General features: G+C 35.8%; 1 protein-coding gene across 1 annotated transcript in view; it reads right to left on the minus strand.

Moving 5' to 3' along the window:
* Window positions 1-1,997: 1,997 nt before the first annotated feature.
* The window catches only part of LOC117988394 (protein embryonic gonad-like), a 174,785-nt gene continuing 158,065 nt past the window's right edge, over window positions 1,998-18,717 (minus strand). Inside the window, exon 3 of the mRNA XM_034975525.2 lies at window positions 1,998-5,643. Within this exon, the coding sequence (XP_034831416.2) occupies window positions 4,720-5,643 (924 nt within the window). The 3' untranslated portion in view covers window positions 1,998-4,719. The remainder of the gene's footprint in view (window positions 5,644-18,717) is intronic.

Below are 18,717 nucleotides of genomic sequence, written 5' to 3' on the forward strand. Positions count from 1 at the left end.
ATAATCCACACTAATATCATAAATGCGAAAGTGTGTCTATCTGTCTGCCTGTCTGGTAGTTTTTGACGGCCCACCAGTTTAAACGATTTTGATGATTTTGGTACAGAGTTAGCTTACATTCCAGGAAAGGGCTTTTATCTCGGAAAATCAAGGAGTTCCCACGGGATCCTTAAAGGCCCATCCGTTTAACGCTTTCATATGAAATTTGGGTACCTACAGAGGTAGCTTCCATCCCGGAAATAATTGACATAGTCAACTTTTTATCCCGGGAATTCAAAGAGTTCTCACGGGATTTTTGAAAACCTAAATCCACGCGGACGAAGTCGCGTCGATCATCTAGTAATATAATATGTATATGCGTCGATTTTCATACAAACCGTAAGATTGATTATAGTATTTTATCCATTACATTCAAGGACCTCGCACCGGAACACGCAGTGTCGTGTCGTCAGCAGACCTCCCATTTGGTAGACAGAAGATATCAAACAAGTCGCAGGGAACCGCTGGATTCAGGCGACCCAAGATCACAGCGTGCGGAAGTCCATAAAATAAACCTGTATCCAGTAGTGGACATCTATCATTTGACCATAATGATGATGATGATGAGCTGTTAGTGAGCTAATACTCAAATGGGTCTTGACTGTTATAATAAAATGAAGTGATTTTTTTGTATACTAGCGATAGTTTATAGGACTAGAATTTCATGATTAAAGAGAATAATTTAAAAAAAACATTATTTTTACTAATTTTTTTTCAATTTTTTAACATAAAAAATATTTTCCCACAGAAATTACTGTATTTTTATGCTAAAAAATTGAAAAAAAATGTCGTTTACGGATTGTGACGCCATTATTCACCTTCCGTACAAGATGGCGTTCGTGTTAAAAACAAATAACAATTTTGATTTTTTTAATTACTCTCTTTGATAATTAATTGTAGCCCGCTATACAAAAAATCGTGTCATTTTATTACTACAGTCCAAGACCCTATTATTGTTTACATGGCTGTGAAATGGAGGTGACTTTCACTTATATTGTATGGCCATTGCCAACTGTATGTTTGCTAAGCAATGTCATTACTATGACAGTAGTTTACAGTAGCTACACAGAATAAGTTTAAAATGTTTAACCACCCCCATCACATTGTTTGTGAAGCAAAAATTCATCTTACTGCTCTTCAAATAAACATCACCATTGCTTGTTTAGTACAACATGAATATTCAAATCTGCCTATGTTGTATGTTTAAGCTAGCAATGGAAATGAAGTTTTGGGAAATGCTCAACTTAGTAGTCGTATGAATATGTAGTTGTGTGTTACTTGCTTTGTGAATGTTGTTGCTCAGATTACCAAATCAAATTTTTACTGGGAATACCCTTTACTTATTCATCGACTTTCGTCTCGTAGGACAGACTTGATATCCTCTTTAGTAGGTAGATAAAATATACAGGACACAAAAATGTTTTAATCAGTTAAATTTTCTATAGATTTTTATTGTTGTGATTGGCTGAATTTGTGCGATTCTTGTTGCAACAATGCATTGTAGCCAATAGTGAGCGAGCGTCAACCAATCAGAGGTGATTGCGATCGCAATCGAGGCCCAGTAAAAATGATAATAATATAGATTAATATACCAAGTGGTATATTATATGAATAAATACCCCACTTGATAGGTATATTAATCTTACTTTGAAAATTGAAAATACTTATTATTATTATTTGTTTATAAACACATTTTAATTTTTTTGTGATGTAACCAGAAATTCGCGGTTTTCCGATTTTCCCCCTTACCTGCCAAATTTCATGATTCTAGGTCAACGGGACATATCCTATAGGTTTCTTGACAGACACGACAGACAGAGAGACAACGAAGTGATCATAGGATCACGTCTTCATTCCTTCCTTCAAGGGTGCCTTTTTTCTTTTGAGGTACGGAACCCTAAAAATACTACTATAGATTACAACATACGGATGTTGTTAAGAAAATAAAACTTAAACTCTCAAGGCACTCACATTTAATTTTCCTTTCAAAAATATATTAAGATTTTATAAACGTAAAAAAATATTTAAAAACACATCGATATAAAATATTGTATATCACACTGATAACAAATAACTATAGTTCATAACTTACGTATTTCAAAAGTTCATAGGAATTCGTATTAATATTACTAAGGTTGAGCCATATTATATTACCTATCTAATAAAACAAAAAATTTACTATTATCTAGTTCTGATATTTGAATTGAGTACTGATAAAAATAACAAAAGGGATTTGAAAATGTTTGTATAATAAATTTTCCAGTGTCACGTTTCCTAGATAATAGAAGTTGTACTGGTGGCTAGACTGTTGTACTGATGACACCACCAGTACAACTTTGATAGCTTATAATATCTCAGAAACGTAACGTAACACTTTAGAAGATTTTGTTCCACAAAATACACTTGTTTGTATTGATGTCAGCTATTGATTAATACAGGTTTTATGCCACTATTTTGTAAAAAGCAAAAATGGCGAAGGCGAAAATCTTCAAAGCCCTTTTGATACATTTTTATGCTTAAAGCAAATATTGAGAAATTATAATCTGGTGAACACAATAGCGAAATTTTTCAATAATAGTATTTGCTTGGGCATCATTAATGGAATGTATAAAAGTATAAAAATCTCCAACAAACTAAAGGCCTGCGCAGACGGGGTACTATTGTCCGCGGAGGACAAAAGTCCCTCATCTTTTACTACGGAGTTCGCTGGACTAGAAGTCCATTTTTTTATTCAGATACAAGTTAGCCAAAGTGACTGCAATCTCACCTGGTGGTAAGTGACGATGCAGTCTAAGATAAATGCGGGCTAGCCTAGGGGGTATGGCAGTTTTTAATTAACCCATGCCCTTCGGTTTCCACACGACATCGTACCGGAACGCTAAATCGCTTGGCAGCACGGCTGCCCGAAGGGTGGTAATTAGCCACGGCCGAAGCCTCCAGACTATATTAAAGACCAGAAATTTAGAAATTATAAAATTCCAAACCCCTGGAATCGAACCCGGGACCTCCAACTAATAAGACCACAACGCTTACCGCTTGGCCAGGGAAGTCGTCAAATCGTCGTCGTGTGAGTTATGCGAGACAGTTCTTAGTAACCCGTTTCCCTAGTAGCAATTTGAGTTTGCTGTTAGTTGGGCCTCTGTCCCTAGTTTGGTTGGCCAACATTTAGGCTTGATATCCCTAAAAATCGTGGTGCCAACCGGAGAAATGAGGTGTTGACCCTTTTGGCCATCAAATTTCAACCAAGGACTAGCCAACAACGTAGGCTAGTCGTTGCTTTTCTTATAATGATGGCGCAACAAAAAAATTCATACTGTAGCGTACAAGGCACGTACAAAATTTTATCCTCCGCGGACAAAAGTCCCTCGTCTGTGCAGGCCGTACAACAATCAACGAAATAGTTAACACGAAACGACACGAAAAATGAATAAAATACAGAAATTATCCTAAAAAGTCCTTACGTATAAATGACTCAATAAACTGGCCTAATAACTAAAATAAATACTTAGATAATTTTTGTTTAAGCAAATCATCTAATATGATACAATAATTGTTTTTCTAATTTATTTGTACATTTCAATTTTGAGCATCTTAATCAACTGGCCGCAATCCCACTAAATTAAACTAAAATGGTAATACATTTAAAAACTGGCATAGTTTTGCAACTGGCACATAATTTCTTATTTTTGTTACTAAAATAAAATGTGTGGAATGATGCACCTATCATATTTTTAACTTTATCATAATAATATGAACCATCAAAATACTTGAATGTATATTTATTTTATGTTTTTGTAATCGTTACATAAACTTTGTTGAATTGTTTTGTTAATGTATCAACCAAAAATTTGTTGAGGTACATAGGTAAGTAATCATCATCATCATCATGATCAACCCATCGCTGGCTCACTACTGAGAGCGAGTCTCCTCTCAGAATGAGAAGGGTTTAGCCATAGTTTATCACGCTGGCCAAGTGCAGCTTGTCAGACTTTGAGGACAATGGAGAACTCTCAGGCATGCAGATTTCCTCACGATGTTTTCCATCAGAAAGAAAGTGACACGTAAATACTTAAAACACATAACTCCGAAAAGTTAGAGGTGCGTGCCCGGGATCGAAACCCTGACCTCCCGAATAGGAGGTCGAGCGACGTACTGAACATAATTAATTATGAATTCTAAAAGTTCTACTTTATTGATAACTGCAATTTTGTAATGAAGGTCTACTCGTAGATTCCAGTTGTATTATTTACAAACAGACAGACAAAAAAGTGATCCTATAAGGGTTCCGTTTTTCCTTTTGAGGTACGGAACCCTAAAAATATACCATACTTAATAAGTATAAAATGGTTGACATCATAATATCCACACATTTTTAAATATGACACGAAATCATTATCACTTGCCACTTCCTCATCTTTATTAAAATTATCTACTATCTACAAAATAGAAATAAAACAATGTTAACATTATGGTAGCAAGATCAGGTAATCTAAAAAAGGAAGGAATGCACGGATTTCTTAAATACTGTATGGCAGAGTATTTTTAAAATAGAAATTATTTGAAAATCTTTATCTAACTAGGAATATAGACCAAAATAAGTATTTACATATAAATAACGATACGAAATACATGGCTGTGATGAATCACGAACAATTTAATACTAACTGAAATAAAATTGTTCTACCCAGTCATAGGGACTTCTTCCACCCGTTTCGTAACAAGACTCAAATCGAGTGGATTCTTCATAATGTCTTTACCGTTATCGTCATTCAAATCGATACTCAGTTCGGGTTCAGAGTCACTGACTTCCTCATTTTTAGGACTTCTAAATAGAACAGCTGTAGATTTTATAGATAGATCTATAGGTTGGTCCTGTTCAACAGCCACTCCTGCTACAGCTGGAGAATGTAATAGTAGGTCACCTCCATTACGGTTTTGCCATGCTAACCCTGATGGTATTGGTCTAATATTTTGAAGCGGTGATGGTAAAAATGGAGCACTTCTTGGGGAGTAACTAGGTGATGCGGTCATAGGACCGAAGGGTGATGAAGGCAATGTAGATGGTTTTCTTCTTTTCAGATCTTTATTCTGATTTCTAATCGCATGTAATCGGACATCCTTTTCACTGCAAGGTGATGATGCTGGTCTAAATATACTTAAGCCGCTAGTACTTCTTGAACTATTATCGTCTTCTGGGTCAGCAGATGATGCACCTGAATCTGAAGGTGAAACGCTCTGCCGCGTCACTTCGTCAGTAAAGTGATTCTTTTCTGAACTTTTGTAGTATTCAGCTAAAGCCGCCGCGGGCAAAAGATTCGTTGGCAAAAAGGACGAATTGATCGAAGTGTTGAACGTGGGCGGTGATTTACTCGTCTGCAATTGATGCATATGTTGGTGCTGCTGTTCTTGTAAAAGGCAATGTATTTTAAACCAGTTCGATCTTCTCCCGTACCGCGAACCCGATTTGGACATGCCGACTAGCAAACATTTCCGTAGCCTGCATGCCTTGCAAGCCGTCCTGTTTTTCTTATTGATGACACATTCACCATTGTTCTTGCATTCGGAAATCGAGGACAGGTTATTGTACGTCCGCCCGAAGAACGACTGTAACAAGAGAGAACGCACATATTAATAAAGGAAAATTAAAGAAGGGCATTCGATTTTAGCAAAAAATTTCGGCACCGATTTCATGATCGGCGATCGCGCCTGCATTAATTTAGTGTAAAATATCGGCAGACTTCCGTCGCTTTCGCATAAAAAATAGTAATTTATAAGCCTTACAGTTAAAGAGTTGCATGTGAGCTCGTTGGATCGAGACCATCTCTGCTCGGAATTAAAAACTACATTTTTCAAAAAGTCATCATAAAGAGCATTGCGGGGAGAATCGAAATCTGGGTCAGTACAAAGAAGGCAGTATCTCACACTTAATATTGCAGAGGCGCTCTTGCGTCCTGTAGCGCCTTTGACGTAAGTAATGGGAGTGTTCTCGGAGATTTTTGGATAAATTTCGTTGTTTCCCCGCTGGGGCCGGCTTCGACTCATTTCTTACCCAATTAACGGCGCTCTCTCCGTCACTGGCCCCATACAAATGTAGTTTAATAACTAATAACAATTTTGTAGACACGTTCTAGACACTAATATCTATGTCTGTACTCTGTGGTTTGTCAGATTTTTGTAAAATAACTAGTTTTAAAGTTACATGGGTTAAAAAAATTGTACTTATGTAAAATTTTGTGACCGTGTAATGTTGAAACTTAAGGTTTTTAAGGAAATCTGGAAAACTATAGCTATAAAAAATATATCAGTTACTAGTAACAAATTCGGTCTAGACCGTCCTCATAAAATTTCATTGAATTTGATTGGTTAGTATTTAAGTGATAGCCAAACTACGTTTGTATGAAGCGCGCTACGGATAAACTCCTCTTAAACTCATACAAAAGCGTAAAATATGTGATTGTGCTACAGTTTTGCCGTGTAGTCGGTACGCTTTTTGGCCAAAATTATGATCTGTCACATAATTCGAGATTATAATAATATTTTTGATTGCATATTGCTTATGACCAAAACCTTATTGGAATCCTTCCCTTTGATATTAAATTTCTTTTAGGATTTGCATATTTTTTGCCTTCTAAGATAACATTACCGTTAATAACCATTAATATGACTGTAGGGTACCAAAGTTACGTGCAGTAACTAATATGATAAATAATATGATATTTTTCTTATGAGTATCTTTTTTTATCAAGATACAAGGTAGCCCTTGCTCAATCTCACCTGGTGGTAAGTAACGATGCAGTCTAAGATGGAAGCGAGCTAACGTGGAATGGGTATGGGAGTTTTTACTATCATTATCATCACGGCATTTTTTATCATAATTATTTTTGTTATCATCACGGCATCGTGTATTTAATTGAAGTTATAGTATGATTGCATACATGATCCCTCGCCTAATAAATACTTTGGATAATAAAATTAGAGCCGAACTAATCAGATTTAAGTTAAAATATAGGTAAGCTAAAATCCTATCATTTACTAATTGTAACGATCCCCATTTTTGTATTAAATGTAATGTAATAAGTGCTTCTATAAACAATGTAAATATCGTTTATAGAAGCACTATTATTATGTACTAGCTTATGCCCCCTTCGTCCGCGTGGACTACACAAATTTTAAACCCCCATTTTACACAGTTAGGTTTGATCTTTAACTATGAGAATTTAACATGAGCTTAATAAAATATGTCATACTGCTAATTGTAAAAATATTAACTACAAAACTTCTTTATAGACACTTTAAAACTGACAGAGTTTCATATAAACTTCAAACCCCTATTTCACCCCCTTAGGAGTTGAATTTTCAAAAATCCTTTCTTAGCGGATGCCTACGTCATAATAGCTGTCTGCATGCCAAATTTCAGCCCGATCCGTCCAGTAGTCTGAGCTGTGCGTTGATAGATCAGTCAGTCAGTCAGTCAGTCAGTCAGTCAGTCAGTCAGTCAGTCAGTCAGTCACCTTTTCCTTTTATATATATAGATTAATATATAGATTAATAAGTAGACGGAACGACATACTTTTTAAACCTTCGTGGTTTTTTGCTGTCTAAATTGGATTTGTTAAACATTCTCTATGTTGGTAATAAAAAAAAATAAAAAAAAAAATATTATTATCATCATCATGATCAACCCAGGAATCGAATGGGGAATCGAACCTCCAACCTCCCGATTATAAAGCGGACGTCTTAACCACTAGGCTATCATGAGTTCTTACGAGTATCTTGTATTAAATTGCGTGTTATGACGTTATGATGTATTTATTGTCATACTATGAAATGCAAAGAGAGAAGTAAGTGGTATTGTAACGTAATATGTTACTTTTGATAAACATACATCACATAATGTATGCGTGATGCGTATAAAGGTGTTTGTGATTCGTCTCTTAACAAGGTGTTGTTTATTCTATGATGTAATAAATAGGTACGTATCTATGTTATGTGATAGTAGCAATTATATTCCGCTGTTTGAATAAAAGTTCTTCAATTAAAACTTATGCTATAATATTATATTAATTTACTAGATCTATAATGTTCGCAACTTCGTCTACGTGGATTTTGATTTTTGGGAACATTTTGATTTTCCGATTAGTATTAATTTAGTAACTACTAGCTAATGCCCGCGACTTCATCCGCGTGGACTACTCAAATTTCGAACCCCTATGTTACCCCCTTAGGGGTTGAATTTTCAAAAATCCTTTCTAAGCGGATGTCTACGTCATACCAGCTATCTGCATGCCGAATTTCAGCCCGATCCGTCCAGTAGTTTGTGCTGTGCGTTTATAGATCAATCAGTCAGTCAGTCACCTTTTCGTTTTATATATTTAGATTTACAAAACTTCGTCAAATTGTATTATCTAATAACTGTAAATATAAAAAAACTATATATAGTATATACAAACAGAAAAACTTATCACAAAAAAAATTATATTTACAAAAAATATACGCCGTCCAAATGGTCATTTATGGGCATTGTGCCCAAAACATTCAAATTGTATTGAACAGGTGGGTAAAAGGGTAGTAGACAGTCAAACAGATAAAAAGACAGACAGACACACTTTCGTTTTTATAATAGGTATTACTATGGACGTGCCGTTTTTTTACTAGCAATTTTTAGCTAAGTAGATTTCAACTTAAAGAGGTAACTAAGACAAGATTTTAAACTAATGTTGTGTTAAGTAAATGTAAATAAAAAAAATGGTTCCGTAATAGCCTAGAATTTGACAAATTGTGTGTAATTTGACAAAACTGTACCAGTTTAGATAAACATCGCATCGGCCGCACTTACGCCCACCATCCGCATTTAAGGAAGACGCGCAATCAGATAAGACTTAGAAAAAAATGGTATTTATTCACTTTCGCACATAAATTATTATAATTTAAAAGTTAAAAAAAAACAACATTCCAAATATATAAAAGGAAAAGGTGACTGACTGACTGACTGATATATATCAACGCACAGCTCAAACTACTGGACGGATCGGGCTAAAATTTGGCATGCAGATAGTTATTATGACGTAGGCATTCGCTAAGAAAGGATTTTTGAAAATTCAACCCGTAAGGGGGTGAAATAGGGGTTTGAAATTTGTGTAGTCCACGCGGACGAAGTCGCGAGCATAAGCTAGTCATTATTAAGTATGTTGTCCAACTATTTAACTGCACTTCCTCTTAAGAGAAAAATAATAACTTTGTGCCTTCCGATTTTGATAAGCGTTGGCATATGTACCGATTTTCGCGGGACCTTCTGATTTTCAGACAAAATTTAATAATGATTTTTTACGAAATTTGGTACAGAGATATTTTGCATCCCGAGTAAGGGCATAGGTTACTGTTGGTCTTGAATAATCAGAGTTCCCCTGGGATTTTTAAAAAACCGAAATCCACGTGGACAAAGTTGCGAGAGATACAGATAAATTAATAATTTTGGACTTGGAGACGGATATAGACCACTTCTTATCCCGAAAAATCAAAAACAACCGAAAAATAAAAGATGGGATCCCACGGGATTTTTAGTATGTACAGCGCGCGCGATATCATGCATCTCAAATATGGCTACTGGCTATAATATATATGCTTCTTTTTATCTCGAAAAATCGAGGAGTTCTTACAGGATTTTTAAAAACAAAGCCACGGAAATAAAGTTGCTGGCATCAATCTAGTATACATACGAACATACCGTGAATGAATTTCCTAATGTCCAGTACAATTTTGCAAACGCATGCTATGAGTCACTAGATTAGAAATTTGAGATAAGTCGTTCTTCGTTATGGGCGCGGATTGCGCGTTACAGATACGACCCTCTAATTGAGCTGCGTTTTACGTGACTTGATTCACTTCTGTTACGATAATGCCGATAGTGCAAGAGACCACGACAAAATTCGCTTCAGATTCAAAGCAAAGCGGATCCACACTTGTTCACATGTACGAACCGTGCGCACAACGCGTATTTTGACTACCGATAATTAAAAATGCAAAAGTATGTTTGTTTGTTGGTTTGTCCTTCAATCATGCCACAACAAAGCAATAGATGGGCGTGATTTTTGTATGGTTTTAGTTACCTAAAGATCTGGAGGATATAGCTTACTTTTTATATTTATTAATTTATTGTATTTAAAAAACTTCAAGATGCTATGCAAGTTTAACAACAATAATTAGTTGGCATGTAACATAGCCACATAATATGTTTACTTTACTAATGGTTATCAATACCTAATATCTGTAATTTAAAAAGTTAGAGGCATTATTGATAACCTTAAAAGTTTAATTGTAACATTTTATAAATAAAGTATAGTTAAAGTAAAAACTATACAATTCATCATCGTCATCATGATCAATCTGGCCATGTGCGAATTGGTAGATATCACACACCTTTGAGAACATTATAGAGAACTTTCAGGCATGCAGGTTTCCTTACAATGTTTACTTTTACCGCTAAAGCAAGTGATATTTAATTTCTTAAAAAATATACTTACTTTTTATTTGTTTGAGTATAACATTCAGGTATAATTATAATAAAATAATTTGATTAATTATAGTAATAATAATTATTTATCAAAATTTAGCACAGCCATTCCTTAATTAATCTTAGTTCTAATAATACGAAATGTATTTTGTACGGTACACAACGAAGTTTATAGAAATTAAAATTTATACGTAGACCATCTATAAATTTTAAAGCAAAATTACGGAGGCGATACTTTTAATATAATGGGCTCTTGTACTATTGCGATAATAATGCCAGGATATTTTTACCGCTCATAAAATTGTAGGCAGATCATTTTTGAGAAGATAAATGTAAAGGCCGGCATAATAGTATACTTTATATTTTTAAGTTCAGTAGATGTATAACGTTGTTTTCTATAATTTTAGTTCTTTTGCAGGTCAATTTATAAGCTTTTTTTTTAAATAGATATATTTATCAAGAAACTGGGTTAAAATTTGTAATATATTTTTAATAGAGATAGCGAGCAAAGGAGCAGGCGGGTCACCTGATGTTAAGTGATTACCGCCGCCCATGAACATTTGCAGCACCAGAGGAGCCGCCGATGCGTTGCCGACCTTTTAGAAATTGTTGGTCCGCCCCTTGAATAACTCCATGTTATAATCTAGTGGGAACACCGCCGATGGGAGTTGGTTCCACAGTTTGCACGTGCGTGGAAAGAAGGATCTGGCGCAGCGGACGGTCGAAGTGCACCAGACACCCAGATGGTGAGGGTGAAAGCTACTAGTTGATTCGTCCTTTTTCGCATGTTTGGTCTCATCAACAGATCAATCAATCGATTTGTATATAGATAGGTCGAGATGGCACACCCGCACAGCCCCCGCGCTATCCCAAAGCGGGCGAGAGCGGGTGACGGTCGAGTGTGCGGGGCGTACCCACACCTCATACCTTAAGGCGAGTCACCGAGGCTAAGCGGAAAAAACTGGTTTGCTAGATCAAATGTTTTAGGTATTTACTATTAAATAATGGCCTTGCTAAAAATATACAATATACCTAAAGACATTGTCTAAAGAATGTGCTACTTTGATACACAATAGGAAGTACTTCACTCGATCAAATAAAATCTTGAAATAAGCCGAAATAAAAGTCTAAAACGAATTATTTAATACTTAAATTTCTGACTTGGCAAATAATTTTTATATGGAAATATTTGTCTTTAAGTACTACAGAGAACCTGCAAAATTTTGGTTTTCAACAGGACTTCTATAATTTATTAAATTCAAATTTAACGTTTGAAACACAGAATTTGAACGTTGCCAAGCGGTTTACTTCAAAGCCGCGCTGCCCGCCTCGGTGACTCGCCTTAATTGCCATATCAACCTGTCGCGGGCTATAGGTATGCCTAATGGAACGTTCTACAAGATTATAATATAGGTTTTAAAATCCAGTGGGAACTTTTGATTTTCCGGGATAAAAAGTAGCCTATGTCACTCTCCAGGTCTTAAACTATACCCTTGCAAAAAATCACGTTGATCCGTTACTCCGTTGCGACGTGATTGAAGGACAAACCAACAAACCAACAAACAAACACACTTTCGCATTTATAATATGGGAACTGATAATCTATATACTAATATTATAAAGAGGTAATGTTTGTAAGTTTGTTTGTAGGGGGTAATATCTGGAACTACTGAACCGATTTTGAAAATCCTTTCACCAGCTGTAGAAAGCTACATTATTGCTGAGTGACATAGGCTACATTTTATTTTCAAAAAATTAGAGATCCCTACGAAAATTGTAAAATGCTACCCGTGCGAAGCCGGGGTGGCTCGCTAGTATAAAATATAAATATACAGTAGATATATTCTAACGAGATCTACTTATACAGTAAACTGTAACGGTTTTGATATAATTCACGAAATATGAATAATGGATAGCTGTCATGTCTCGTTAGGCGAGGTGTCGATGCCTAAAACAGTGTTGCACGATTGAATTTATTTCTAGATATCAATCTCACCGAGATAATTGTATTGGATTTTGAAATTGTGCTACGCTTTTGTTTTTATTCATCTAAAATCATCGACGCTAGACCGTGGCGTGTGGAAGTCCCTTCAAGAGACCTATGTCCAGCGGTGGACATCTATTGGATGATGAATGATGATGATGATGATGATGAAGAAAATATCGACGGTCCACTACTGAGAACGTCGAGGGTCTACTCTTTAAATAAGAAGGGTTCATGCCATAGTCCCATAGGGAGATCCGTAGGAGAACTAGAGTAACCGACATAGCTCAACGGGTTGTGACGCTAAAGTGGCAATGAGCAGGGCACATAGTTCGGAAAAACGATAGACGTTGGGGTCACAAGGTGCTGGAATGGCGACCTCGCACCGTGGAAAACCCCCCACTAGATAGACGGACGACATCAGACGAGTCGCAGGTAGCCGCTGGATTCAGGTGGCGTAAGACCGTTGCGTGTCGTGATTTAGCGTTCCGGTACGATGCCGTGTAAAAACCACAGCAGTGTGGGTTTAATAAAAAAAACTGCCATACCCCTTCTACGTTAGCCTGCTTTCATCTTAGACTTCATCACTTACCACCATGTGAGAAAAACCTAACTAATAACTACAATAGTTTGGGAACAAAATTAACGACAAAATAATTTCCTAAGCTTTTATAATAAAGTTATACTCTAATTAAAACAACTCAAGAATACGTTACAGCTATTAAAGCAGCCATTACACGATAAACAATATTCTCAATCAGTTAGAGCCCTATTACTCCACGCTACATGTTCCCTGTAATCAAGATTGTGCTAACTAGCTTGTCGGCGAAATTGTGGGCCGAGCGCTTTTTATACGTGTTCACTAAGACGTTTATTCGTTTTTATGAAAGCAAATGCGACGGTTTATATTAATCCTACTTCACGAGTTAAACTTGTGAACGAAATTGTGAGCCGCGCGCTTTTTATTCACGCATCCTCTTACTTATAGAAGGTACTTTGTGGGACTCACTGTCAGACTAGAATACCCACTAAAACCCAGCGGAGCCGTCTGCGTCATGATGAGACGGCACAGGAACGCAATTTGCATACGGCTGCACACTGACATAACCTAACTAAAAACTATAATAGTTTGGAAACAAAATATTAACAAAATAATTTCCTTTATAAGCTTTTATAATAATAACGCTATACTCTAATTAAAACAGCTCAACAATACGTTACAGCTATTGAAGCAGCCATTACACGATAAACAAAATATTCTCAATCAGTTAGAGCCCCATTACTCCACGCTACATGTTCCCTGTAATCAAGATTGTGCTAACTAGCTTGTCGGCGAAATTGTGGGCCGAGCGCTTTTTATACGTGTTCACTAAGACGTTTATTCGTGTTTATGAAAGCAAGTGCGACTGTTAATATTAATCCTACTTCACGAGTTAAACTTGTGAACGAAATTGTGGGCCGAGCGCTTTTTATACGTGTTCACTAAGACGTTTATTCGTGTGTATTAAAGCAAGTGCGACGGTTTATATTAATCCTACTTCACGAGTTAAACCTGTGAACGAAATTGTGGGCAGCGCGCTTTTTAACCGACTTCAAAAAAAGGAGGAGGTTCTCAATTCGTCGGAATCTTTTTTTTATTTTTTTATTTTTTTTTATGTATGTTCCCCGATTACTCGAAGACGCCTGGACCGATTTTGAAAATTCTTTTTCGTTTGAAAGGGTATACTTCAAAGTTGGTCCCATTTAAATTTGGTGAAGATCTGATGAACATCTTCGAAGATAGATACTGGAACTCCTCAACGGATAAGAGTGAATTGCTCGCGATCAGTGTAATAGCTTAGTAAACAGTAGATTTTTAAACAGTCATAGCATAATTCCATGGGACCACTAAAAATTGTGAAATAAAAATTTTTTACAAAAAATAAATAAAAACCGACTTCGATACACAAACACTAAAAATTGAAAAATAATTTAATTTATTACCGAAGCAAGTGGGGTATCAAATTAAGATTACTACACCATGTGGGGTAAGTAGGGGTGGTTTTGGTTTTGACCAGCAGCGTTCTTGGTTATACATCCTGTATCCCAAAATTCGTACCAATTTTTAGCACTATTCAAATTATTGTAACCTAAAATGTCTATTTTGACTAGACTATAATATAATGTATATCCCGTAGTGTGAAATAAGCTTAAATTCCAACAAATAGAACACTTAATTGGAATGGTACAGTTAACGCGGTGTCGAGTTGTGTAACATAAACTTCGAGCAGTATCTCCCTCATCAGGCCTATCTTATTGTCGAGCTACGAATCCAGTAAATAGAAACACAAATTTTACGTAATTTTCATGTCTCATTCATAGTATTAACCACAGTATAGCATGCGTACAGTTGAACTAAAAAAAATGTAAACAGCGCCCCACGATCTACACACTCGACGCTTAATTTTTGAAATCTAGCGAACTTCAGTACCCGGCAGGAAATATTGTACATCGACCTTTAGAATGAGATAACTGTTTCGTAGAGCGTTGTCTCTGTCGTTGAGACCAACGAATTGTCACAAATGAGTAACAGAGACATCGCTCTACAAAGCCGAAATTTCATTCTAAAGGTCGATGTACAATATTTCTTGCTGGCTACTATACTAAAGTATTATAATTCCTAGAGCTGATCACGTCACAATATTTCAGCATGCACTGAATATAACGTACATTATATGATTCAGTACAAAACAATTAGATTAACATCAACTAAGTTTTGGATTTGGACCAACGAAATTCTCAAAAGAACAAAAGCGACCGTATAGCTCAAAGGCTTAGCAAATTGAAATGGGTAGGTTATGTCCGTCACAGAATCAATAGCCGATGTAACAGACGTATTCTGGAGTGGTACAACCGGTAAGCGCAGTGTAGGGCAACCTCCAATCCGCTGGTCTGATGACCTGAAGAAGGTGGCGGGAAGCGGTGGATGAGGAAGGCGGAAGACCGCGTTTGGTGGCGCGCTCTTGGAAAAGCCTATGTTTACTGAAATATTTTATTATTTTACTCAATTAATTTAATTATTTTTCTAAAGAAAATTGGAAATCTATGATCAAAATATCTATATCTACATCCATCTTAACAAATCTACATCTACACTAATATTATAAAGAGGAAAACTTTGTTTGTTTGTTTGTTTGTTTGTTTGTTTGTTTGTTTGTTTGTACTGAATAGGCTCAAAAACTACTGGACCGATTTTAAAAATTCTTTCACCATTCGAAAGCTACATTATCCACGAGTAACATAGGCTATATTTTATTTTGGAAAAAAATAGGGTTCCGTAAGATATTTGGGTTTTTCGGACACAAGGTGTAAAAAATCAACCAGAAAAGTTACTTATTTTGCGTACGCTGCCTAAACTATAAAAGATAGAACCATAAAATGTTCTAATTAATTGTAGATCTTATAAATATCTACAAAAAAGTCCGCGACACACTATACCCATCTATGTCGAGTGAGGCACAGCAACCATTTTTTTATTTAAAAATCTTGAATTTTTTTTGGACTACATTTAAACGCGTTTATTTTACTCATGCTATTAATCCTTATCAAAATAAATGATTTCATCACTAAGAACAGTTTATGGAGATAATATTTGGTCTTTGAATGATTAAAATTGGACGTTTGGTTTTGAAGTTATGGCGAAATTAAAATATTACGATTTCTGCTGCACGGCCCGTTGTCTACACTAATATTATAAAGAGGAAAACTTTGTTTGTTTGTTTGTTTGTTTGTTTGTTTGTTTGTTTGTACTGAATAGGCTCAAAAACTACTGGACCGATTTTAAAAATTCTTTCACCATTCGAAAGCTACATTATCCACGAGTAACATAGGCTATATTTTATTTTGGAAAAAAATAGGGTTCCGTAAGATATTTGGGTTTTTCGGACACAAGGTGTAAAAAATCAACCAGAAAAGTTACTTATTTTGCGTACGCTGCCTAAACTATAAAAGATAGAACCATAAAATGTTCTAATTAATTGTAGATCTTATAAATATCTACAAAAAAGTCCGCGACACACTATACCCATCTATGTCGAGTGAGGCACAGCAACCATTTTTTTATTTAAAAATCTTGAATTTTTTTTGGACTACATTTAAACGCGTTTATTTTACTCATGCTATTAATCCTTATCAAAATAAATGATTTCATCACTAAGAACAGTTTATGGAGATAATATTTGGTCTTTGAATGATTAAAATTGGACGTTTGGTTTTGAAGTTATGGCGAAATTAAAATATTACGATTTCTGCTGCACGGCCCGTTGTATTATATAAAGAGGTAATGTCGTTAAGTTTGTTTGTAGGGGGTAATCTTTAGAACTACTGAACCGATTTTAAAAATTCTTTCACCAGTAGAAAGCTACATTATTCCTGAGTGACATAGGCTATACGGGATCTTTAAAAACCTAAATCTACGCGGGCGAAGCCGCGGGGATCAGCTAGTATTATATAAAGAGGTAATGTCGTTAAGTTTGTTTGTAGGGGGTAATCTTTAGAACTACTGAACCGATTTTAAAATTTCTTTCACCAGTAGAAAGCTACATTATTCCTGAGTGACATAGGCTATACGGGATCTTTAAAAACCTAAATCTACGCGGGCGAAGCCGCGGGGATCAGCTAGTACATTATAAGAGCGACACATTCTTATTACAGGCTTATAATATTATGTAAGACGTTTTCCGAACTGTACGCTTACTGTACTATGGTGTAAAGTATAAGCTATATAGACGGGCACATAAATCGAGTGGGTTTACTCGGAATGGTTATTTCCCTTCATTTGCATACCCACTGAACTATGACTGCGACGTTTGATGGACGCTATAAATTCTTTTCACTGGTGATATCTTGGCATCGAATCAATTTGTTCACTTTCAATGTACTCGCAACGATGCGATGTGCAGTAAACACATTGCGCGTTTAAGTAGTTAAGTACTGTTGGTTCGAAAATTATGGCTCGTGAAAGTATTTGTTGAAATATTCCAATTCTATTTGTAGCAATTTGTTATCCTAAGTTTTGCATTATTATCATGATTTTTTTAAAAAGCTAGTTCGAAAAATAAATGATGGACAGGTCGAGATGGCAATCAGGGTATGATGATGGGAACGCCCCGCATACCCGCACGTCACTTGCGCCCGCCCGCACCCGGTTAGAGTGGAGACTGTGCGGGAATGTGGAGAATTCCCTCACCGATTGCCATTTTTTATTTTATTTTTTACATCTTATTAGAACGGCAGTGCCACTTACACTAACTAGATAATTAATAATAAATTTAAATACAAATAAAGGTACAAGAAAAAAAGACATAAAATACAAAACGATAAAAAATCAAAGGATTTTGAATATGTACGCTGAGAACATTGAATGACATATTCATGTAATGCTCTCAGCGTACTTCAGTAACTCCCGAACCAGTATTATAGACCCATCATTAAATGGGTCCCATTGAGCATTATTGTCCTAAAGCGCGTTGAACGATGCTAATGCCATGTCCCGTACTATAAACATCAGTTCTAATCTCAACTTGCCAAGACGTTTGCCATCTCGAACTGTCGCGCACTGTACACATCGGTTCTAATCTCAGCTTGCCAAGATGTTACAGACATTATTATCTAACCAATAACCTCGTGTATAAAAAAGTTATTCTTATCTATATATTGTACTTATATTTAAACTTGCTCGCCCGAGTATCATAGATTTCCGAATTCGGATAAAATAATGACCTGTTTATCTAAATATTTAAAAAACCGGCCAAATGCGAGTCAGGCTCGCGCAATGAAGGTTCCGTACTACAGTCGTATTTTTTCGACATTTTGCACGATAATTCAAACTCTATGATGCATTATAAAAATAAATAAAAATCTGTTTTAGAATGTACAGGTGAAGACCTTTCATATGATACCCCACTTGATATAATTATCTCACTTCGAAAGTTGAAATATTAGTTCATGACCATAATTTAATTTTTTTTGTGTGATCTAACCCTAAATTCACGGTTTTCAGATTTTTCCCCAAACGTCAGCTATCAGATCTACCTACCTGCCAAATTTCATGATTCTAGGTCAACGGGAAGTACCCTGTAGGTCTCTTGACTGACACACAGACAGACAGACAAAAAAGTGATCCTATAAGGGTTCCGTTTTTCCT

Source organism: Maniola hyperantus, chromosome 14, assembly GCF_902806685.2.
Source record: "Maniola hyperantus chromosome 14, iAphHyp1.2, whole genome shotgun sequence".
NCBI lineage: Eukaryota > Metazoa > Arthropoda > Insecta > Lepidoptera > Nymphalidae > Maniola > Maniola hyperantus.